Consider the following 25,604-nt stretch of genomic DNA (forward strand, 5'->3'; position numbering starts at 1 on the left):
ACTATGAAATAACACATATGGAATCAGTTAAGATCAAATTCTTATTTACATGGACAGCCTAATCCTTCCTCCCCAACAGGGATTTGAACCCCGGTCTCCCGCGCGCCCCGTAATTAGGCACTTTCTTATGTTTACAACAGTATGGCTGCATTCCCGTGGGATGCCCACGGAATTGCGGGTCCCGAAATTTCACTGTGGCTCGCTCTGCATTTTTCATGCTGAAGGCGGGAGCAGGCGGTCAACTTTGGGATGAAAATATTTTTGGGGTCCAGCAGAATGTTGGGAAAGCTGCCTTTCTGCTTTGTATGCGTTCGAACTAGGTAGACATAGGCTTTCGTGCGAGATCAAGTAGAATAGGCTACAGCCTATGCGGTGAAGCATGGGGCAGTTATCTTTCCAAGGAAATTTACTATAGTTTACTACATTACTTAAAAATGTATATTGATCACCCAAATTTGTGTCCGTCTGAAAATCATTCCACTCCTAAAAAGATAGGCTATACTCCCGAGTGGCGCAGTGGTCTAGGGCACTGCATCGCAGCACTAGCTGTGCCACCAGAGACTCAGGGTTCGCGCCCAGGCTCTGTCGCAGCCGGCCGCGACCGGGAGGTCCGTGGGGCGACGTACAATAGGCCTAGCGTCGTCCGGGTTAGGGAGGGTTTGGCCGGTAGGAATATCCTTGTCTCATCACGCACCAGCGACTCCTGTGGCGGGCCGGGCGCAGTGCGCACTAACCAAGGGGGCCAGTTCCACGGTGTTTCCTCCGACACATTGGTGCGGCTGGCTTCCGGGTTGGAGGCGCGCTGTGTTAAGAAGCAGTGCGGCTTGGTTGGGTTGTGCTTCGGAGGACGCATGGCTTTCGACCTTTGTCTCTCCCGAGCCCGTACGGGAGTTGTAGCGATGAGACAAGATAGTAATTACTAGCAATTGGATACCACGAAATTGGGGAGAAAAGGGGGTAACATTTATTAAAAAATAAACTTTTTTTTTTTAAAGATAGGCTATATGCAAGTGTCCTCTCTCTCTCCAACTCTGCTCTCTACAAACTACAGTAGGCCTAATCTAATGGGGCGGCAGGGTAGCTTAGTGGTTAGAGTTTTGGACGTTCAAATCCCCGAGCTGATGTAACGGATGTGAAATGGCTAGCTAGTTAGCGGGTACGCGCTACTAGCGTTTCAATCAGTTACGTCACTTGCTCTGATACCTAGAAGTAATGTTGCACCTTGCTCTGCAAGGGCTTTTGTGGAGCGATGGGTAACGATGCTTCGTGGGTGACTGTTGTTGATGTGTGCAGAGGGTCCCTGGTTCGCGCCCGAGGTCGGGGCGAGGGGACGGTTTAAAGTTATACTGTTACACTGACAAGGTACAAATCTGTCATTCTGCCCCTGAACAGGTGGTTAACCCACTGTTCCTAGGTCGTCATTGAAAATAAGAATTTGTTCTTAACTTGCATAGTTAAATAAAGGTAAAATGAAATAATACCGATTACCTAATATAAATGGCCAATTTATTAATCGCTGGTTATTTTTGCAGATTTTGATATTACCTATAGTGCGCAAAAAAAACAGCCCCGTCGCGGATCACGATGCCTTGCTCCCAGACAGACTAAACAACTTTTTTGCTCGCTTTGAGGACAATACAGTGCCACTGACACGGCCCGCTACCAAAACCTGCGGGCTCTCCTTCACTGTAGCCAACGTGAGTAAAACATTTAAACGTGTTAACAGTCGGCTGCAGGCCCAGACGGCATCACCGGCCGCGTCCTCAGAGCAGGCGCAGACCCGCTGGCTGGCTGGTGTGTTTACAGACATATTCAATCAATCATTATCCCAGTCTGCTGTCCCCACATGCTTCAAGAGGGCCACCATTGTTCCTGTTCCCAAGAAAGCTAAGGTAACTGAGCTAAATGACTACCGCCCTGTAGCACTCACTTCCGTCATCATGAAGTGCTTTGAGAGACTAGTCAAGGACCATATCACCTCTACCCTACCTGACACCCTAGACCCACTCCAATTTGCTTACCGCCCCAATAGGTTCACCGACGACACAATCGCCATCACAATGCACACTGCCCTAACCCATCTGGACAAGAGGAATACCTATGTAAGAATGCTGTTCATCGATTACAGCTCAGCATTTAACACCATAGTACCCTCCAAGCTCGTCATTAAGCTCGACACCCTGGGTCTCGACCCCGCCCTGTGCCACTGGGTCCTGGACTTCCTGACGGGCCACCCCCAGGTGGTGAGGGTAGGTAACAACATCTTCACCCCGCTGATCCTCAACACTGGGTCCCCACAAGGGTGCGTTTTCAGCCCTCTCCTGTACTCCCTGTTCACCCACGACTGCGTGGCCATGCACGCCTCCAACTCAATTATCAAGTTCACAGACGACACTACAGTGGTAGGCTTGATTACCAACAACGACGAGACAGCCTACAGGGAGGAGGTGAGGGCCCTCGGAGTGTGGTGTCAGGAAAATAACCTCACACTCAACGTCAACAAAACAAAGGAGATGATCGTGGACTTCAGGAAACAGCAGAGGGAGCAGCCCCCTATCTACATTGACGGGACAGTAGTGGAGAGGGTGGAGAGTTAAGTTCCTCGGCGTACACATCACGGACAAACTGAAATGGTCCACCCACACAGACAGCGTGGTGAAGAAGGCGCAGCAGCGCCTCTTCAACCTCAGGAGGCTGAAGAAATTCGGCTTGTCACCAAAAACACTCAAACTTTTACAGATGCACAATCGAGGGCATCCTGTCGGGCTGTATCACCGCCTGGTACGGCAGCTGCTCCGCCCATAACCGGAAGGCTCTCCAGAGGGTAGACGCATCACCGGGTGCAAACTACCTGCCCTCCAGGACACTACCCGATGTCACAGGAAGGCCAAAAAGATCATCAAGGACAACAACCACCCGAGTCACTGCCTGTTCACCCCGCTATCATCCAGAAGGCGAGGTCAGTACAGGTGCATCAAAGCGGGGACTGAGAGACTGAAAAACAGCTTCTATCTCAAGGCCATCAGACTGTTAAACAGCCATCACTAACATTGAGTGGCTGCTGCCAACATACTGACTCAACTCCAGCCACTTTAATAATGGAAAAATGTATGTAATCAATTTATCACTAGCCACTTTATATTATATAGTGTTCTCATACCCTACATTACTCATCATCTCATATGTATATACTGTACGCTATACCATCTACTGCATCCTGATGTAATGTATCACTAACCACTTTAAACAATGCCGCTTTATATGTTTTCATACCCTACATTACTCATCTCAAATGTATATACTGTACTCGAAACCATCTACTGCATCTTGCCTATGCCTTTCGGACATCACTCATTTATATATTTTTATGTACCTAGTCGTATTCATTCCTTTACATTTGTGTGTATAAGGTAGTTGTGAAATTGTTAGGTTATATTACTTGTTAGATATTACTGCATGGTCGGAACTAGACGCACAAGCATTTCGCTACACTTGCATTAACACCTGCTAACCATGTGTATGTGACAAATACATTTGATTTTGATTTGAAATTGCTGGGACAATGGCTGGCAAGCGAGTTACATCACAAACACCTAAAAAAACATTGCGGGACTGCGGTTGGGTTCGGGACCAGTTCTTGTGAGAGCGAGTCGGACAGAAAGCCAGCGGTATGAAAAGCTGCAGGTGCAGCCAGGAGTGGGATGAAAAAATAATAATAATCAGTCCCACTCAGACCTCTACTTGACACCCCGGTCTGAAGTGAATTGCATTTTCAGGGAAACATGGTATCGGGAGACCTGTCATTTGCTGGGTGAAGCATCATGTTCTGTTAGCTTTCAATTACATTACGGCTGTGAAAGAGCAAACAAGTGAGGGTTTCACATTGAACAGGAAAGACTTATGGTGAGCTAAGAAGGTGGCTCAGTGTGCTATTAGCACTGGAGATGGCTAGGTACACAAGAAGTGGAGGTGCAAATCCACCGTCCTTAAAACATAAGCAGTAATTATTGTTTCCCTCTGTGTTTTGGAACTGTCAAACCAGTTTTTTGACACTGGGCTGGTATGAGTCTGGGCGAGAGCACCTGAAACAGTAAGCGGAGACAGCACATTAAAATACTAATAACAGCTGTCAGTGCGATTCTAAAGGATGTTTTGTAGAATACTTCTCCTGAAAGGGAAGAAGATAGATGATAGCAAATAGCACCGCTTTTGTTGACATTAACCCCCTATTCTGCACGCACATCAGAAACCAATGTCTGATGGTTCAAAGCAGATAGAGTACAGACTCTATATCACGTTTTTGGCTTCCTCAAGAAATGCTGGCGGCCATGACAGAAGCCAAACGCAATTTGGCTTGGGGGTGTGGTTTGATGTGGGTGTTTCTTGGGTATGTCCTTGCCACCACCAAGACACACCCATCTGTCAGAACCTTGACCACAGCTGTTTCGCCCCACTCAATCACAACAAACGTCCTGCAGGTTGAGTTCAATAACTACAGACAGATGTATGGTGAGATGCCAGGGGAAGCGTTGAATACATCAGTAGCCTACAGAGTAATATGAGAAAGCAATTGCTGAATTTATGTAGATGTTCAAAAGTAAGTGTTTTGATAACTTTCAAATGTAGGAACAAATCCATGTAGAATAAATAACCCTTTACATAATACAACAGAAGCATTGTTCCGCTAATATAACAGTGTGCACTTTTCATTGTCATTCCCAGCTGATACAGATGCCTAGCAGCTAGAGGTCTACCGATTATGATTTTTCAACGCCGATACCGTATTGGAGGACCAAAAAAAGCAGATACCGATTAAATCGGCCGATTTGTTTTATTTGTAATAATGACAATTACAACAATACTGAATGAACACTTATTTTAGCTTAATATAATACATCAATAAAATCAATTTAGCCTCAAATAAATAATGAAACATGTTCAATTTGGTTTAAATAATGCAAAAACAAAGTGTTGGAGAAGAAAGTAAAAGTTCCTTGCTCAGAACATGAGAACATATGAAAGCTGGTGGTTCCTTTTAACATGAGTCTTCAATATTCCCAGGTAAGAGTTTTAGGTTGTAGTTATAATAGGACTATTTCTCTCTATACCATTTGTATTTCATTTTCCTTTGACTATTGGATGTTCTTATAGGCACTTTAGTATTGCCAGTGTAACAGTATAGCTTCCGTCCCTCTCCTCGCCCCTACCTGGGCTCGAACCAGGAACACATCGACAACAGCCACCCTCGAAGCATCGTTACCCATTGCTCCACAAAAGCCACGGCCCTTGCAGAGCAAGGGGAACAACTACTCCAAGTCTCAGAGCGAGGGACATCACCGATTGAAACGCTATTAGCGCGCACCCCGCTAACTAGCTAGCCATTTCACATCGGTTACACCAGCCTAATCTCGGGAGTTGATAGGCTTGAAGTCATAAACAGCTCAATGCTTGAAGCATTGCGAAGAGCTGCTGGCAAAACGCATGAAAGTGCTGTTTGAATGAATGCGTACAAGCCTGCTGCTGCATACCATCGCTCAGTCAGACTGCTCTATCAAATCATAGACTTAATTATAACATACAGAAATACGAGCCTTTGGTCATTAATATGGTCGAATCCAGACACTATCATTTCGAAAACAAAACGTTTATTCTTTCAGTGAAATACGGAACCGTTATGTATTTTATCTAAAGGGTGGCATCCTTAAGTCTAAATATTGCACAACCTTCAATGTTATGTCATAATGGGGCTACCTTGGCAAACATGTCAGAGTGGACATACCTTCCTGTGTGGTGTCCCGTATAGAACAGGAGTTCCCTGATCCTGATGCACAATACAATTTGACTGATACCATTCAATTCACTAATAAAAAAAGACAGTACAAATCAAAATTGTGTAGTAAAATTTGAACGCCAGGTCTTTCCATTCAGAGACATCAGTATCAAGGCTGTCTGTCAGTCTGGACTTGGAAGTCTCCATGTGCTGGTTCCATACATGTTTCTGTGAACACATGCACACAGTCACTGTTTTATTACCAATGGCAGTTAGGATCGGTACTATGTTGAAGTTTGAACAGGTCAGATTGAACCTTGCCAATTATGGTCTCCCCATCAATTGACTGAGGCTGCAGTCTGGCAATAGCATCTCCAGTCCATCTGTAGAAATAGGCAGAGTTGAGGCAGAGTTCATCACTGACACATGGAATGAAAAGGGTGTTGTATTACTGGACATTTGTGATGTACTGTATTATTAGTCATCACCTCATTGTGGATTTGTTGAGTGCCAGGTCTCTTTGTACCTCATGTATCTGTGAACACATACATACAGTCACTGTTCTATTACCAATGGCAGTCAGGGATACGTAATATCTGACACAAAAACATATACTATGTTCAAGTTTGAACAGGTCTGACTAAACCTACATAATTCTGTTCTCCCCATTGACGAATGTTGGTGAGCAGGCAAGAGGTGAGGCCTTTGACAGAGCCCCATTGATGGGCATTGTAGCAAAGAGCAGCTCCTGGCCTCTCACCAAAAATACTGGTCGGACACACACAGACCATTGATTACATTTTTAAGGATGGTTATGATTAGCCTGGTGGAACCAACCTGTTCGCTGCGTTCACCTTTCTATTTCACTTCAGTTATTATAAAATGTAAAGTGAAAAAGATAGAAGACAGCGATCAGGCTGGTTCCACCAGACGAGGGTTATGCCCTGGACATTATATGCATCCAAGTAGAAAACAAGCAACAACTAAAATGTCAGTTTACATAAATGATGTTTCACAATTGGGTTATCAAATGTATTAAAGTAATGAAGTGGGTTACCTTGTGTATTTGTACAAATAAGGAGCCTGAAAAATCTGTTGCTGTTGAAGGTTGCTTGCCGGATTCTTGCCCACATGTGGCTGACCGTTCCATTCACAGGAATGCTTACAGCGAGGGCATGTCTGCATGATGCTGATGAGGGCCCCATTGATGGTCTTCCCTATGCTGCATGTTTGGCTGCAAACTGCAGCAGGCAATCTTATGTGGTGGTGATGACTGGGAGGGCCTGTGACAGGGTGATATAATAGACAGCCAAGTGGTGAATTGCGTTTTGTTGTAAAGAAAGGACAAAGCTTTTTGTTAATGCACTTCACAACCAAAATGACTACTAGTTGTAGCTGCTTGACTGGGGGAATGAGCCTACTAGTTTATCAAGCAGAGTATTTTTTAATACAACTTTTCACATAACACATTGCCTGTCATTGATGAAGCCGCCTGTGTCATCAGGGCAGTAACTCGGGTCACTATCAGAGAGCTCATAATGGTGTGTCCTTTTCATAGGAATCAAGGAAGACTCTGGCAACAACGGAGGTGGTGTCACAAGGGTACTTGTGTCGCATGACACTTTTATTCTGAGGTCTTGCCTGACAAGCTGTGAAAATAGCAAGTGAACAATTATTTAAATTATTTTTGGCGGTCCCTAAACCACTGCAATCACATTGCTGGACGACATGTTATGATACCCACCTTTGCTCCTTCTCGTAGGTCCCGGCATCCGTTCATGACCAGGCGATCAGTCTGGTACCCAACTGTGCACTTTGAAAAACAGGGTCAACGATTGTCATCATCTCTCGATTATAAACATAGCTCGGGAAATAGCGTAATTTGGTTTGGAAGCTCATTCTATGCTTTACAGATGCAGACTGAATGGCTCCAGATTAGATTCGATTCAGGCCGGTGTGCACGATGCAACCAACTTTGACATGTTTTGCTATGGTCCTGGGTTGGTTTGAGTTTGTTGCTGCTAGTTAGTACACTGTTGTTGTCAGACATGGGTTAGCTAGTACCACAATAGCTGCATCAAATACTTAGTGCCTTCGGAAAGTACTCAGACCCCTCGACTTTTTCCAAATTTTGTTACGTAAACAGCCTTATTCTAAAATGGATTAAATAAAACCTCAGCAATCTACACACAATACCCTATAATGACAATGCGAAAACAAGTTTAGAAAAGTATTATTAAAAACAGAATCCCCTTATTTAGGCACACACCTGTCTATATAAGGTCTCACAGTTGACAGCGCTTGGCAGAGCAAAAACCAAGCAATGAGGTCGAATAAATTGTCTGTAGCGCTCCGAGACAGGAATGTGTCGAGGCACAGTTCTGGGGAAGGGTACTAGAAAATGTCTGCAGCATTGAAGGTCCAAGAACACAGTGGCTTCCATCATTCTTAAATGGAAGATGTTTGGAACCACCAAGACTCTTCCTAGAGCTGTCCGCCCGCCCAAACTGAGCAATCGGGGGAGAAGGGCCTTGGTCAGGGAGGTGAACAAGAACCCGATGGTCACTCTGACAGAGCTCCAGAGTTCCCCTGTGGAGATTGGAGAACTTTCCAGAAGGACAACCATCTCTGCAGCACTCCACCAATCAGCCTTTATGGTAGAGTGGCCAGACAGAAACCACTCGGTAAAAAGGCTCATGAGAGCGCTTAGAGTTTTCCAAAAAGGCATTGACCATGAGAAAATATTTTCTGGCCTGATGAAACCAAGATTGAACTCTTTGGCCTGAATGCCAAGCGTGACGTCTGGAGGAAACCTGGCACCATCGCTACGGTGAAGCATGGTGGTGGCAGCATCATGCTGTGGGGATGTTTTTCAGTGGCAGGGACTGGGACACTAGTCTGAAATGAGGGAAAGATGAACGGAGAAAAGTACAGAGAGATCCTTGATGAAAACCTGCTCCGGAGCACTCAGGACCTTGGAAGGTGAACCTTTGCGCCAGTCTAACAGAATAACGACCCTAAGCACACAGCCAAGACAATGCAGTGGTGGCTTCAGCACAAGTCTCTGAATGTCCTTGAGTGGGCCCAGCCAGAGCTCAGACTTGAACCCGATCAAACGTCTCTGGAGAGACTTGAAAATAGCTGTGCAGCAACGCTCCCCATCCAACCCGACAGAGCTTGAGGGGATCTGCAGAGAAGAATGGGGGAAACTCCCCAAATACAGGTGTGCCAAGCTTGTAGCGTCATACCCAATACGACTCCAGGCTTTAATCACTGCTAAAGGAGCTTCAACAAAAGTACTGAGTAAGTAAAGGGGCTGAAAACTTATGTAAATGGGATATTTCAGTTGTACATTTTTTTATAAATTAGCAAACATTTCTAAAAACCTGTTTATGCTTTGTCATTAGGGGAAAGTGTGTAGACTGATGAGGGAAAAAACAACAAATGTAATCCATTTTAGAATAGGGTTGTAATGTAACAAAATATGGAAAAAGTCTTGGGGCCATTGTGACTGTCTAAATTACACTAAGAGTGGCTTGGAAATACGATGACATTGCTAAAGTAGGCAAATAATTAGTAGGAAATATATATTATGATGTCGTCAAATTTACTTTAGAGAGAGATGCCAATGTTGCCATTACTGTTACTAGCAAAGTTCTTCAAAAATAGCTACCAATGCTAATGTTTGCTATCTAAAATACGGTGGTCCCTCAATCTTAGTTAGCTGGCTAAAGTTATATTGCAACTAAAGTCAATCTGGCATCACAATCATGATAAAAGGTTTTCCTAATAATTATTTGCCTTCTTTTGAAATCATAGTGTTTCCAAGCCAAATCCGGGTTGTATTGAGGTAGGCTAACGTTAGCCAGCTTGCTAGTTAGGGTAGCTAGCTTGCTAAATGTCAGCTATGCTAGCGATGAGAGTGAAAATGATTATCAAAATACACATACGCAGATACATAACCAGCAGTCTATGGTCTAGCTACAGGTGTACTCACCACCACTGGGGACCAGGGAACTCCAACCACCTGTTCTGCATGATAGGGTCCTTCAGCAGGGCATGCAAACCAGCTGGCTGTGCATCCTGCTTCAAGCAGTCATTGCATGGTCAATCCGTATTGGGCTTTTCAGTCTTAAATGTTTGATCCTTTGAACGCATTGGAGGTGATGAAATAACAGCGCCCCATTCAATGAAGGGAAGCGAAGTGGACGGAGGGGTGATTTGAACGTGGAGCTTGGCAAAAGGAGGCATGATTTGTTGACATAATTGTAACCAAACCGAACCTTCATTTACTCGTTGTGACCCACCCGTTGTGAACCCCAGCAATTGATCTCTCATGCGGTTTAAAAAAGGTACAAAAATTTACTTACATTTCACCAGTTCAAAAGAAAATGGGAAGCCAACTAGAAAACACATTCAGTCAAACAAAAAACGAATAGTTAAATTTGCCACGGCCTCCACTACCTCAGTTTACAGCAAGTGTAGGGGCCAAACTTTTGACAGGAGATGAAAGCTACAGATTGCACATTTGAATAAAAATCTCAAAGCCCTGGTCACCATGCTATGACACTTCATTCGGGAGGAGGGGTTTCTGCTTTCCAGAGAGACTTACAGTAGTGAGTGCAAACATTTCACTTTCACTGCTCCACCTCACCTTCTTAGGGTCAAACATGACATTTCTGGATGGGATACTTTGTGTAATGCATATCGTCACGATTCACATCAGTCTTTGAACTTCAATGTGCTGCTAACCTGATAGACGCTAATGGAAAGCATAGGGACGTAGGGTTTTGATCAAAAACTAATTTCATTTGCCAAAATATTAAATTTTCACTGGAATACCCATGTCTATTAACATTACAGTGCATTCAGAAAGTATTCAGACCCCTACCCTTTTTCCACATATTGTTACATTACAGCCTCATTCTAAAATGGATTAAATAATTGTATGATTTGGAAAGACACACACACAGCTCTCTATATAAAAGGTCCCACAGTTGACAGCGCATGTCAGAGCAAAAACCAAGCCATGAGGTCGAAGGAATTGTCCGTAGAGCTCCGAGACAGGACTGTGTCGAAGCACAAATCTGGGGAAGGGTATCAAAAAAATTGGTTTGGAACCACCAAGACTCTTCCTAGAGCTGTGCGCCCGCCCAAACTGAGCAATCGGGGGAGAAGGGCCTTGGTCAGGGAGGTGACCAAGAACTCGATCACCCTGTCAGAGCTCCAGAGTTACTCTGTGGAGATGAGAGAACCTTCCAGAAGGACAACCATCTCTGCAGCACTCTACCAACCAGGCCTTTATGGTAGAGTGTCCAGAAGGAAGCCACTCCTCAGTAAAAAGGCACAATACAGTCCACTTGGAGTTTGCCAAAACCACCTAAAGGACTCTCAGACCATGAGAAACAAGATTCTTTGGTCTGATGAAACCAAGATTGAACTCTTTGGCCTGAATGCCAAGAGTCACATGTGAAGGAAACCTGGCACCGCTCAACACCCGGCCAATACCATCCCTACAGTGAAGCATGGTGGTGGCAGCATCATCATGCTGTGGGGACTGGGAGACTAGTCAGGATCAAGGGAAAGATGAATGGAGCAAAGTACAGAGAGATCCTTGATGAAAACCTGCTCCAGAGCGCTCAGGACCTCAGACTAGGGCAAAGGATCACCTTCCAACAGGACAACGACCCTAAGCACACAGAAAAGACAACACAGGAGTAGCTTCAGGACAAGTCTCAATGTCCTGGAGTCGCCCAGCCAGAGCTTAATATCTCTGGAGAGACTTGAGAATAGATGTGCAGCGACTCTCCCCATTCAACCTGACAGAGCTTGAGAGGATCTGCAGAGAAGAATGAGAGAAACTCTCCAAATACAGGTGTGCCAAGCTTGTAACGTCATACCCAAGAAAATCCAAGGCAGTAATCGCTGCCAAAGGTGCTTCAAAAAGTACTTTGTAAAGGGTCTGAATACTTATTTATTATTAACAGTTGCAAACATTTCTAAAAACCTGTTTTTGCTTTGTCATTATGGGGTATTGTGAGTAGATTGATGGGGATTTTTTATTTAATTCAATTTTAGAATAAGGCTGTAAAGTAAAAAAAAGAAAATTGGAAGGGGCCTGAATACTTTCCGAATGCACTGTATGTTGCAGCTTCTCCAACATGGACAGTGCGATGAACCCTGTTGATGTTCTGCGGTGGTCGCTGCAGCAGGGAGTAGAGACAGACAATGGGTGCTAGTCAGTCACTCGCTGTACTTATTATTATTATAATTTTTTTATTTTACACAGTGCAGCAAGTCTGAGCCCAGCACAATCAAATCAATTGCAGTCGGACTCCCTCTAGTAATATGTGTGTCTTATTTCATTAAACAGAGCGCTTAAAGCATCAGACAAGCTCAGTGCATATAGTTTATTTGATTAAAACGCATAGGATGTGTCAATATACAGTATGGAACAATACGTTTCAAAATGTTGACCAATTGATTGGTCAAAAGAACAGATGACTCTCGGTCGACCAAGATTTTTTTTTTGTCGAGGACAGCCCTAATACATATAAACTACACGGTCTACATTCCCTTATCACTCTCCGGGGGTAATTATTCACAGCAGCAGAAAAACTATTTTGGATTCAATCATTCGGTAACAGGTATGTTGCATTACATTATGTGTGGTCTCCTCTCTCTTTGTGAGATATTTGGAAAGAACTGCCATTGTTTCAGCAGTGTTGCTTTATATACTGTAAGGATTGCTAAGGGATTATTTTACAATGGCACGTCTGGTGTTTTTACAACAGAACACCATATGTGATTAGTCCATTACTACTTCTATAGCGACTGCGTGGAGACAACCATTGTCTTGAATGATCCTATCCCACCCACAATCTTTGAGTGACTGACAAATAAGAGGGTTACACTAATGTGAGTAGAAAGAGTAGGGGCACTAGGGCAGAGTCAATCTCTGTAACCAAGTCTTTGAAAACTAGTGGAGAGAACAGAAAGAGACAAAGACCACATCCTTGACGATATTGCACATTCTGAGCAGTGATGCACCGATATGACATTTTTGGCCGATACCGATATCAGATATTTTCCTTGCCAAAAAAAGCCGATAACGATAATTAATTTTAGCGGCCTTTCAAGCATTCTAGTACAGTCAAATAGTTAACACACACACACAGACGCAGGGTCTAAGGCACTGCATCTCAGTGCAAGAGGCTTCACTAGAGTTCCTGGTTCGAATCCAGGCTGTATCACATCCGGCCATGATTGGGAGTCCCATAGGGCAGCGCACAATTGGCCCAGGGTCGTCCGGGTTTGGCCGTCATTGTTCTTAACTGACTTGCCTAGTTAAATAAAAGGTTACACACACAGACCAAAAAGTTATTTTGTTGGCATTTATGCATGTCCCCATTACCAGTAAAACATAATCTAAACCTATTTCTTTCACTTACTTGCTGTGCTGTTTCGTTGTTCATTTGTTCAGACCGTTTCATTCTCAACCAGGATCTCTATGGAACGCCGTTTGGGTCTTTGTGTGTCAAAAAGATAGGTCAAATAACACTATTTGAAGTGTCAAATAACGGCATAATCTGTTTCAGTAGCTATAGTTAGCTAGTTAACTATATAGCTAGGTGTCATCATCTAAAATAACCCTAATTTATAAAACAGTTCTTATTTGATTAATGGTGGTCGGACACATGTGTGAAGCTAGCCACAATAGTGGACTTTGCAGTTAGCCTTCAAAATAAAAGTTTGGCATAATTCTACTATTTGTATTCATTTGCATCACTGTCAGTGACATACCCCATTTCATGGTTTCACATTCCAACCTTGTTTAACATTATCTAGTCTAAATATGGCATGATTCCACCAATTGTAACCTTTTGCATCACTTTCAAAGAGGTACTTTTATTTGAGGCAAACCGCAAATTCCACTATTGTGCCTAATCCTTTGTGGCTAGCTTCACAACACATAACCCGATCCGGACGAGCATCTCTAGCCAGATGAAGCTAGCTGGCTGCTTATAACGTTAGGTTTGGGCAACAGGGTTAAGTAGCTGGCTAGCTAATAATTTTCATGAACTGAAGTTCAATTTCAATAGGCAAACAACAAGTGTCAACCTAGCTAATACTTACTCACAAGGATTCCTAAATCATTGCTAAGAATAATGAAAATGACTGCAGTTTCTACTGGTCATTCTTTTCAGGCTGGTTGTATTGGTGCTAGCTAGGTACTAAGCTAAAGCTAGCTACCCCAGAAGTTGCGGTTGAACAAATTATGCTTTATTACCAACGCGGTATTGTAAACAAATCGTTCGTTGACGGTATTTGCTTGTTTGCAGACTTTTTTTGTACAGCTTTGACAGTGCTACTGTATCTTTTTTGACACGCAAAGACCCAAACGGCGTTCCATAGTATGTATGTCGTGAAGCTAATAGCAGTGGCGCTATTACTGTGTAACTCCGGTGGGGCAACATCTGAAAAATAGCGCACCTGGTAGTGTGTAACGGTGCTCGACCAGTCGGCGAAAGCCAACATCACCCACGACAGAGAAGAGTCATGGCGTTAATGGATTTCGCCTTTGAGTTGTCTCGTTGAAATTTTCTTACTATTTCAATTGACTGCTCGATCCACACAGCAGACATTGTGTGGGCTAGGTTAGGAATGCCGTGTTGCACGTGTAGCGCAAAATTTTACGCAGCGTTATTACATCATGTACCTAAGTTATATAAACTCAACAAAAAAACAAACGTCCCTTTTTCAGGACCCGGTCTTTCAAAGATAATTCGTAAAAATCCAAATAACTTCACAGATCTTCAATGTAAAGGGTTTAAACACCGTTTCCCATGTGTGTTCAATGAACCACAAACAATTAATGAGAATGCACCTGTGGAATGGTCGTTAAGACACTAACAGCTTACAGACGGTAGGCAAATAAGGTCACAGTTATGAAAACGTAGGACACTAAAGAGGCCTTTCTACTGACTCTGAAAAACACTAAACGAAAGATGCCCAGGGTCTCTGCTCATCTGCGTGAACGTGCCTTAGGCATGCTGCAAGGAGGCATGAGGACTGCAGATGTGGCCAGGGCAATAAATTGCAATGTCCGTCCTGTGAGACGGACAGCTTATCTTCCTCGCAGTGGCAGACCACGTGTAACAACACCTGCACAGGATCGGTACATCCGAACATCACACCATCCGAACATCACACAGGTACAGGATGGCAACAACAACTGCCCGACTTACACCAGGAATGCATAATCTCTCCATCAGTGCTCAGACTGTCCGCAATAGGCTGAGAGAGGCTGGACTGAGGGCTTGTAGGCCTGTTATAAGGCAGGTCCTCACCTGACATCAACGGCAACAACATCGCCTATGGGCTCAAACCCACCATCGCTGGGCCAGACAGGACTGGCAAAAAGTGCTCTTCACTGACGATACGCGGGTTTGTCTCACCAGGGGTGATGGTCGGATTTGCGTTTATCGTCAAAGGAATGAGCGTTACACCGAGGCCTGTACTCTGGAGCGGGATCAATTTGGAGGTGGAGGGTCCGTCATGGTCTGGGGCGGTGTGTCACAGCATCATCGGACGGAGCTTGTTGTCATTGTAGGTAATCTCAACGCTGTGCGTTACAGGGAAGACGACATCCTCCCGGATGTGGTACCATTCCTGCAGGCTCATCCTCACATGACCCTCCAGCATGACAATGCCACCAGCCATATTGCTCATTCTGTGTGTGATTTCCTGCAAGACAGGAATGTCAGTGTTCTGCCATGGCCAGCGAAGAGCCCGGATCTCAATCCCATTGAGCACGTCTGGGACCTGTTGGATCGGAGGGTGAGGGCTAGGGCCATTCCCCCCAGAAATGTCCCAGAACTTGCAGGTGCCTTGGTGGAAGAGTGGGTTAACATGTCACAGCAAGAACTGACAAATCTGGTGCAGTCCATGAGGAGGAGATGTACTGCAGTATTTAACCTCTCTGGGGTAGGCTGGCCAATAGCCAGGGAAAATGCAGAGCGCCAAATTCAAATAAAATGATATAAAAATCAAACTTTCATTAAATCACACATGTAAGATACCAAATTAAAGCTACACTCGTTGTGAATCCAGCCAACATGTCAGATTTCAAAAAGGCTTTTCGGCAAAAGCATAAGATGCTATTATCTGATGATAGCACAACAGTAAACAAAGAGAGTAGTATATTTCAACACTGCAGGCACGACACAAAACGCAGAAATAAAAATATAATTCATGCCTTACCTTTGACGAACTTCTTTTGTTGGCACTCCAATATGTCCCATAAACATCACAAATGGTGCTTTTGTTTGATTAATTTCATCCATATATATCCAAAATGTCAATTTATTTGGCGCGTTTCATCCAGAAAAACACAGCTTCCAACTTGCGCGACGTCACTACAAAATATCTCAAAAGTTACATGTAAACTTTACCAAAACATTTCAAACTACTTTTGTAATACAACGTTAGGTATTTTTAAACGTTAATAATCGATCAAATTGAAGACGGGATGATCTGTGTTCAATACAAAAAGAAAACAAACTGACAACTTTTCTGGTAATGTGCCTCTCTCAAACAATTTACTTCAAGTGACTCATTTAAGATGGCCGTAATTCTTCATTACACAAAGGAAAAACCTCAATCAATTTCCAAAGACTGGTGACATCCAGTGGAAGCGGTAGGAACTGCAAACAAGTCCCTTAGAAATCTGGTTTCCCAATGAAACCTCATTGAAAAGACAGTGACCTCAACAAAAAAATTCTGAATGGTTTGTCCTCTGGGTTTTGCCTGCTACATAAGTTCTGTTATTCTCACAAACAGTTTTAGAAACTTCAGAGTGTTTTCCATCCAAATCTACTAATAATATGCATATCTTATATTCTGGGGATGAGTAGCAGGCAGTTGAATTTGGGCATGCTATTTATCCAAAAGTGAAAATGCTGCCCCCTACCCCGAAGAAGTTAATGCAGCTGGTGGCCACAGCAGATACTGACTTACTTTTGATTTTGACCCACCCCCCCCCCCCTTTGGTCAGGAACACATTATTCCATTTCTGTTAGTAACATGTCTGTGGTTCGTGTTCAGTTTATGTCTCAGTTGTTGAATCTTGTTATGTTCATACAAATATTTACACACAAATATTTACACATGTTAAGTTTGCTGAAAATAAACGCAGTTGACAGTGAGAGGACGTTTCTTTTTTTTGCTGAGTTTAGATATGCACGGTAGCTTTGACATCAGTTCTTAACATCGGCTTTAAACTAGAAGGACATCGGGCCGATACCAATGTTGGCATTTTTAGCTAATATCGGACGATTCCGATATGTTCACCGATATTTCGTGCATCCCTAATTCTGAGTAATGGAATATGTGAGTACTAGCAAGTATTTACAATTAATAATATGATTTAGAACCCAAACACAGCAAGACTTATGCTTGCAGAGCCCTGCCTGCAACACACACACACACACACACACAAGTCAAGTGGGTTGAACTATTGGCCACACGCACACAACCTTTCAACCCCCAGCTATTCCCAGTTCCCACAACAGTCAAGTGGGTTAAATTATTGGCCAGGCTTCAGTGATAACTGTGGCACTTTGCATAGAGTGGGCAAGAAACTCTATTAGACCATGACTCATGTCCTAGCAACAACATTCCCAGCCATGACAATGGGCACGCTTAGAGACTTCAACCATTGGTAAGTCAGTTTATTGACCGGAAAATCTATGGATTAGACACCATAGCCTTGGGCTGAGAGACAAGGCCTAAAAATCATATATATCTCAGTTTTTTTTTAAATTATGGCTGATTCATGATCTATAGCTAAATGTTTTCTCTGCAAAAAAGCTTTGTTGTATAATAAAAGGTCAGATACACTGCATTTCAAAACACTCAGTAATAATATAATAGAATTCAAGGCTTGTGAATTTATACCTAGGCTAAATATAAACCTTCCACAATCATAAGACACACTAATCACTCATTCAAAATAATTGTACCTGTTTTTTTCCAATAATCACTTATCTGGCTTTCAAGTCAGTCTATGAAAATCTTTTTGTCACAAATTTAACCAGAATCATGCATAACGCACATTCACTAACAATTATTAACTTTGTAGCAGGCATTATAGAAAAAGAACACAGCTCTCAAACAATCTCTCAACCACAAGCCCACGTGTTAGTGAGTAGCCAGCTAATCTCTATATTTCAAATTCAGCCAACTTGGATCTGTTTGCTAGCCAACAAGAAAACAGTTTAATTGTTATGAACACACTCTTCTGTCCGTGTCCAGCTGTTTGAACAGCATGCTAGCCTGTCCACCTTTTGAAATCAAGTGGCCTACCTTCTCAGAAAGAGAATGAGTTGCCAAATCCGTATATCAGGGATGGGCAACTGGCGGCCCGACTAAAGGCCCACGGATTAAATTCCCAACAAAAAATGTATCCGATTAATTTAGGGACTCAGACGACATTGCGAGATTGAATAGTAGAATACACAAGGTGCAATTTCGAAAGTGTGTTGTGCATCAGCAGTTTCTCTTATATGTCAATGTATTATTATTTTTTATTTTAAATCACAGCCCCCATCCCCGCAGGAGGCCTTTTGCTTTCTGGTAGGCCATCATTGTAAATAAGAATTTGTTCTTAACTGACTTGACTAGTTAAATAAAAAGTAAAAAATAATTTTAAAAAAAATCAGCTACCAGCTACCAAGCTTCTACCCCCAAGCCATAAGACATTTCTCTCCGCCACCGGGAATATTTGTAGAATTGCAGCAGACTTGCATTAAAACTGCAACATTTGCTCTACACCCCATGGCAAAATGTGTGGAATTGATCAAAATTAACTCTAAAAACTAAAATTATGTTGGATGCGAGCAACTGCAGCCCCTCATGAGTTCAGATGTTTTGTGGCCCCCACCTTCATCAAAGTTGCCCATCCCTACCTTCTATAATTGTGTTTTATGCTTATTGCACATTTATAAACTGAAGACTAGACATTTTGTATAATAGTCTTTGGCTAAAATGCTGCTAGCGGTAGGTGGTACTGGAATGCTGCGCACGACAAACTAAGCATTAATTTTCCACAATAAATGTTCATTAATTCTCCCATTTTAGTAGTGTCTGCTTTAAGCAATTTGAGTAGTTGAGACATAAAAAGGGTTAAAGGTTGGATCAAATCTCAAATGCATAGCTAGTTGAGGGTAAGATACGTGTGTGTGTGTGTAAACAGAGAGGAAGAGGTGAAGCGAGAGGTATCACTCTCGACAAAATCTGTCCAATATAAGCCCAATGCGTTTCTCTGGGCTTATTTTGGACCTAAGGTTGGTCGCCTTCCTTCCCACCTCTGGAACATCACGCAAAAACATACATTCGCCCAGCTCTAACTGCGCCCACTGAACAGTATGAGCATGGTACCTATTCACTGCTTTTTATACCTGTGGAAGCTGCCATTGACCTTGATTGACGAACCATCAAACAGGCAAAGCGTAAATATAGGACTAAGATTACACCGGCTCTGAAGCTCGTCGGATGTGGCAGGGTTTGCAAAATATTATGGACTACAAAGGGAAGCCCAGCCGCAAGCTGTCCAGTGACACAAGCCTACCCGATGAGCTGAATTACTTCTATGCTTACTTCGAGGCAAGCAACACTGAAACATGTATGAGAGCAGCAGCTGTTCCAGACGACTGTGTGATCACACTCGCCGTAGCCGATGTGAGTAAGATCGTCAAACAGTTCAACATTCACAAGGTCGCAGGGCCAGACGGATTCCCAGGACGTGTACTCTGACTGATTCACTCCGTAATAAATACATGTTTTAAGCAGACCACCATAGTCTCTGTGCCCAAGAACACCAAGGTAACCTGCCTAAATGACTGCCGACACGTAGCACTCACATCTGTAGCCATGAAATGTTTTGAAAGGCTTGTCATGACTCACATCAACACCATCATCCCAGAAACCCTAGACCCACTCCATTTTGCATACTGCCCCAACAGACCCACAGATGATGCAGTCTCTATTGCACTCCACACTGCCCTTTCCTACCTGGACAAAAGGAGCACCTACATGAGAATGCTGTTCATTGACTACAGGTCAGCGTTTAACACCATAGTGCCCTCAAAGCTCATCACTAAGCTAAGGACCCTGGGACTAAACACATCCCTCTGCAACTGGATCCTGGACTTCCTGACAGGCCACCCCCAGTTGGTAAGGGTAAGCAACAACACATCTGCCATGCTGATCCTCAACACGGGGGCCTTTCAGGGGTGCATGCTCAGCCCCCTCCTGTACTCCATGTTCACCCACAACTGTGTGGTCAAGCATGACTCCAACACCATCATTAAGTTTTCTGACGACACAACGGTGGTAGGCCTCATCACCGACAACGATGAGACAGCCTATAGGGAGGTCGTCAGAGACCTGGAAGTGTGGTGCCAGGACAACAAACTCGACGTGATCAAGAAAAAGGAGATGATCATGGACTACAGGAAAAGGAGGGCAGAGCACGCCCCAATTCTCATCAACAGGGCTGTAATGGAGCAGGTCGAGAGCTTCAAGTTCCTTGGTGTCCACATCAACATACTATCATGGTCCAAACACACCAAGACAGTCGTGAAGAGGGCACAACACCTATTCCCCCTGAGGAGACTGAAAAGATTTGGCATGGGTCCTCGGATCCTGAAAAAGTTACTTGTCATGCACAAAGTAGATGTCCTGACTGACTTGCCAAAATTATAGTTTGTTAAAAAGATAATTGTGAAGTGGTTGAGAAACGAGTTTTAATGACTCCAACCTAAGTGTATGTAAACTTACGAATTCAACTGTATATCGAGAATACAGTATATAAATACACAGTACAAAACCCCATAGCAAATTGGATAGAATTGCAGGAAATTATCTTCAGGTGTCCAGAATATGAATAATATATATCCATATGTATGTGAATGGTGTGTATAGATCGTATAGATAGTATTTGAATAGAATAGGGGTGTATAGCAGTAGTTATATAGGACGAGCCATGACTAGAATATAGTATATACATATAAAGTGGATAAAACAGTACGCAAACATTATTAAAGTGACCAGTGTTCAATGAATATGTACATAGGGCAGCGGTCTCTAAGGTGAATGGTAGAGTACCGGGTGGTAGCCGGCTAGCAACAGTGTCTGAGGTTCAGAGCAGGGTACTGGGCAGATGCCGGGTAGTGCTGACTGTTTAACAGTCTGATTGCCTGGAGATAGATGGTTATCGGTCTCTCGGTCCCAGCTTTGATGCACCTGTACTGTCTCCGCCTTCTAGATGGTAGCTGGGTGAACAGGCCGTGGATCAGGTGGCCACGGTACTTGATGATCTTCTTGCCCTTCCTGTGACACCGGGTGCTGTAGATATCATGGAAGGCAGGCAGTGTGCCCCGATGATGCGTTGGGCTGACCGCACCACCCTCTGGAGAGCCATGCGGTTGCGGACAGTGCAATTGTCATACCAGGCAGTGATACAGCCCGACAGGATGCTCTCAATGGTGCATCTGTAAAAGTTTGTGAGGGTCTTAGGGGCCAAGCCAAATTCCTTAAGCCTCCCGAGGTTGAAGAGGCACTGTTGTGCCTTCTTCACCAAACTGTCTGAGCTGAGTGAGGAGCTTGGAGGGCACTGTGGTGTTGAAGGCTGAGCTGTAGTCGATGAACAGCATTCTTACATAGGTATTCCTCTTGTCCAGGTGGGATAGGGCAGTGTACAGTGCGAAGGCGATTGCATCGTCCATGGATCTGTTGGGGTGGTTGCAACCTGTAGTGGGTCTAAGGAGTCAGGTAAGATGGAGGTGATATGGTCCTTAACATCTTGAAGCAAGTGGGGACAACAGACTGTGATAGTGATGGATTGAATATATCCGTAAACACTCCAGCCAGCTGGTCTGTGCATGCTCTGAGGCTGCGGCTTGGGATGTCATCTGGGCCGGCAGCCTTGAGAGGGTTAACAGACTTAAATGTCTTACTCACGTCGGCCACGAAGATCGGGAGCACACAGTCCTCGTGAGCGGCGGGGGCCCACATCAGCGACTCGGTGCTGTTTTCCTTGAAGTGGGCGAATAAGTTGTTTAGCTTGTCCGGAAGCAAGTGTGCCCACGATGTGGCTGTCTTTTATAATCCGTGATTGTCTGGAGATTCCCCATTCCTGTCGCAGCCTACAAGACATGCCCATTTAACTCTAATTTCCAACCAGAGCCAAAGACGTGCAGGATTCACCAAACTAATGGCACCATAAGATCCACGGCATTGGATCCACGGCATTGGATTAACATTGTATTTTCAACTGGAATTAGAGTGTTTCTGAAGTATTTGCTGCCAACGTGGCACTTTGTAAAAGTCTGAAGGCTATATCAGAGGCACTGGTCTCAACAATACACTTAAAAATGGAGAAATGCATCCCAATGAGCTAGATAAAGTGAACATGATTCAATTCTAGTTTGACTTGGTTCTTATGCAGCAATAGTGTCTTAAATCATGTGGAAGACATTTGGACCAAATTATACAGGTGTAAAATATCCCAGCTCGTTGGACATAACACCTACTCACAGTATTACACCACTAAGCTTTCCCTTGTGAGTTCTTACTGCTATTAACACAAAAACAAGCGTCATTAATGTTTGCAAAACATTTATTACATTTATGTAGATAATGCTCCCCAATCTATCAATTTCGACTACAGCTTCTATGAGGTAAGTGAGTAAAGTGTCGATCTCCTCCCTGTATTCAATCTGACAGCTGCACAATCCAATGGACAGAACTTTGACATAAATTAAATAATGGGCTGCAGTGAGATTCAGAGATAAATAATTTAGTATGGAATAGTTCCATTCTGAAACTCCACTTTCTCAAGACTAGTGTGCACTGCAGAGCTTAGTACACTCCAGAGAAGAGCTGGGCGATATGAACAAAAATACATACTGATAAATCAAACAATTTTTTACCATATCTACGCTCTCTTGATGTAGGCATATTCACTGCTAATGGCGCGCACTGCGGGCGCATCAAAACCATACCAACTAGATCCTAATCCGGTTGTGAAGTGGTGCCATGAACTCAATATTAAGAGGTGAGAAATACATTATATATTTATAGAAAGCTGTGACACTCCTCTCTGGAACTACAATAGTAGCTGCTTTGAAAAATGTATTTTTCCCCGCAATAGCATTTTGAGCAACGGTCATGCTTGTGCTTCTCAGTTCCTATGTGCGCACAGTTGGGAGAGGGAGTGAGAGTCTGCAGCCCACAGTGAAACAGGGACAGGCACATATAAACATTCATAGCAAGAATTAAGATAATGCATAGGCTATTACTGTTGACCAAATAATGGTTTTAAGAACAATCTACAGGAACAGTTGTGTAGAAAATGACCAACGTAAGCAAAATGCTTCAGTAAGAGGAAGGCAATGTCGGTGATGTTCATTTTATCATCCCAGTTCTACTCAAGGGTCCCCATCCCAACCTCTGGTTAGATATGAAGCAAGACACTGGACAAACAGTGAAGGAATGTGAGTTCTGAGGGCAGACTTTGGACTTGAGCAAGCCCCTGTCAACAGACCAAAGCCATTCTGTGCACGTCAAAGTGGAATTAGAAGTTCAGAAGAAAGATGTCGTTCTCTTTGCTTCCTGACCTGATTATCGACATTCAATAGACTAGGTCTAATTCACAACTCTATTTTTATTTGGTATACAATGTCAATCCAGCACATAGTGTTTGCTTGTGGAACTATGCTATCCATGGGACTATGCTATGGAACACACTTTCACTGAGCAACTATCACTGAATCGACCAAAATCTTAAAAACACAGTTCAACATAATTCACAAAATACCAATGAAAACTAAATGTATCATTACTTTCACCAATATTTTTGCCCTAGGACAGGGGTTCTCAAACTTTTTTGGGCTGGGGACCCCTCTGGTGATAGCAAATTCATCAGGGACCCCAACATAATCAGAAAACAACTAGAGTGGGATAAAAATAGCATACAATGAGTTGTACTAGGACTTCTGCGGTGCATAGCCGGACTAACCAAATCTCCGGCAATGGCTAGGAACATTTTAAAGATCTGTCTCTTGGCATCAGAGAGAACATTTTGCAGTTTAAGCAACTTTCCTACAAATCTACACATTTTGTCATTGGACAGAGAGATTTTTTGTGGATGCAGCTTTAAAAGGTCCAATGCAGGAAAACTGAAACTGTGCTCTTATTGGCCAAGAGGTTTGGAACTCTGTTATTGGTCTATAAGATCATATGGAATTAAATATATCAATCAGTCAGTCCATTTACACTTATTTTCAGAAAAAAAAACTTGCAGGGATGATCAAATTGAATAATTCAGAAAGCCTTGCAAGTTGAAATACAGCCAGAGGTTGTTTATTAACCAGTACACCTGCAACTCTTTTCTCCCCTGATGCCAATATAAAATAACTCATACAATAAATATTGACTCGAAGAAAGTAATCTACCATCCAAAATAAGAAACGTCACAGACGCGGGCAATGTTTCTAATAGCTAACGCTGGTTACATTATAGCACAGTTACACAAACATCATTTCCAAAATAACTGTAGATTATTTTCAGGACAAAAGGTAATTTAGCATAGACAGGCCTACTGACAGCCCCCACTTTACATTAGCCTACAGGTGTCAACCTTCCAATAGTTTTGGTCAATGAAAGTTGTAAAACCATCGTCTAAGTGTATTTCAATATTTTACTGTTTTATTAAAACTGTGTCCCTACATTACCAACAAGGTTCACAAACGTTTCTGTCAACGGTAACATCACAACGGTTCAAGAGACAAAGACCCAACAAGTTGTAGACATCTGAGCAGCTACATTTCCTAATAGTTTATAGTTCTTAGGGCTTACCTGGCCATTGCGATGCTACGGGTGTCAGAAGAACCAGGCAAAAGCAAAGTAGTGGCCACGAGCAACACCTGCAACGAGGTAACACATCGTGTATTAAATTAATAATCATATCTTTCGATTTCTTTACATCCCCCAAGAGCGTATATTAATGAAAAATACCTCATTTCCATCTCTGTTTTGGTAGTGACCAAGTTCAAAGGCTACATGTGATTTCTGGGCAAATAAATGTAAAACTTTTCGCAATTTCCCTGGTCCCCCACGATTGATTCGAAGCCGGTTGAACAGCTGATGCTCGGCTGTCGGCTCTGCTGGTTACAGAGAAAATCGTGGGAGAGAAAAGTGACCCACATAATCTGACAAAGGAGAATCCTTCTGGGTCCTAAAGAGTGTCCAATTTCCGACTGTAGGTGCCTTTTGCGTCTTCTTCTTCAATGAGGTTTAGTGGCGGTTGGCATCCAATAAATGTTGCATTACCGCCCCCTATTACACTGTAGTATAACTCCCTTAAACCACTTAACACACCCTGTAACTCTTCTGAGGAAAAGTCTCGCACACCCAAATACCTCTCTGCAGCTGCGACAAATGCCTCAATTTTCTGCAATTTACGTTCCATCCTTGCAGTACAATTGTTAACCATTGCTATAAATGCTAAAAATCCAATCTTACTGAAACATATATCACTTGTTGGTTTATCCCTCTGTACTGGTACAGATCTACTACTCACACCACTCCTCTCAGGATCACTCCCCCTTAACCAGCAGCGATTTTAGTATGTAAATCTTGGTGGGTCAAAAGAATTGTGGGATGCATGCCAGCAAAGCCACTACACAACACTAAACAATACATTAATTGCACTATAACGGTGACAAACGGTGCCCACAAACTGTTAGGGCCTACATAAAGCTGTCCCAAC

At 43.3% G+C, this 25,604-nt stretch overlaps 1 protein-coding gene and 1 long non-coding RNA gene across 2 annotated transcripts in view; both read right to left on the reverse strand.

Moving 5' to 3' along the window:
* Positions 1–25,003, reverse strand: part of LOC120064493 (collagen alpha-1(XVIII) chain-like) — a 194,752-nt gene extending 169,749 nt beyond the window's left edge. Inside the window, exons 1-2 of the mRNA XM_039015113.1 lie at positions 24,851–25,003; positions 24,692–24,759 (exon numbers count right to left, since the gene is read on the reverse strand). Coding sequence (XP_038871041.1) covers positions 24,692–24,759; positions 24,851–24,861 — 79 coding nt within the window. The 5' untranslated portion in view covers positions 24,862–25,003. The remainder of the gene's footprint in view (positions 1–24,691; positions 24,760–24,850) is intronic.
* Positions 5,593–7,144, reverse strand: LOC120064494. Its single transcript, XR_005478606.1, has 3 exons — positions 6,828–7,144; positions 6,259–6,305; positions 5,593–6,153 (listed from the first exon to the last, which is right to left on the reverse strand). It is a non-coding gene; the product is annotated as an uncharacterized LOC120064494 (long non-coding RNA).
* Positions 25,004–25,604: the final 601 nt, after the last annotated feature.

The sequence above is a fragment of the Salvelinus namaycush genome, chromosome 19 (genome assembly GCF_016432855.1).
Source record: "Salvelinus namaycush isolate Seneca chromosome 19, SaNama_1.0, whole genome shotgun sequence".
NCBI classification, from domain to species: Eukaryota; Metazoa; Chordata; class Actinopteri; order Salmoniformes; family Salmonidae; genus Salvelinus; species Salvelinus namaycush.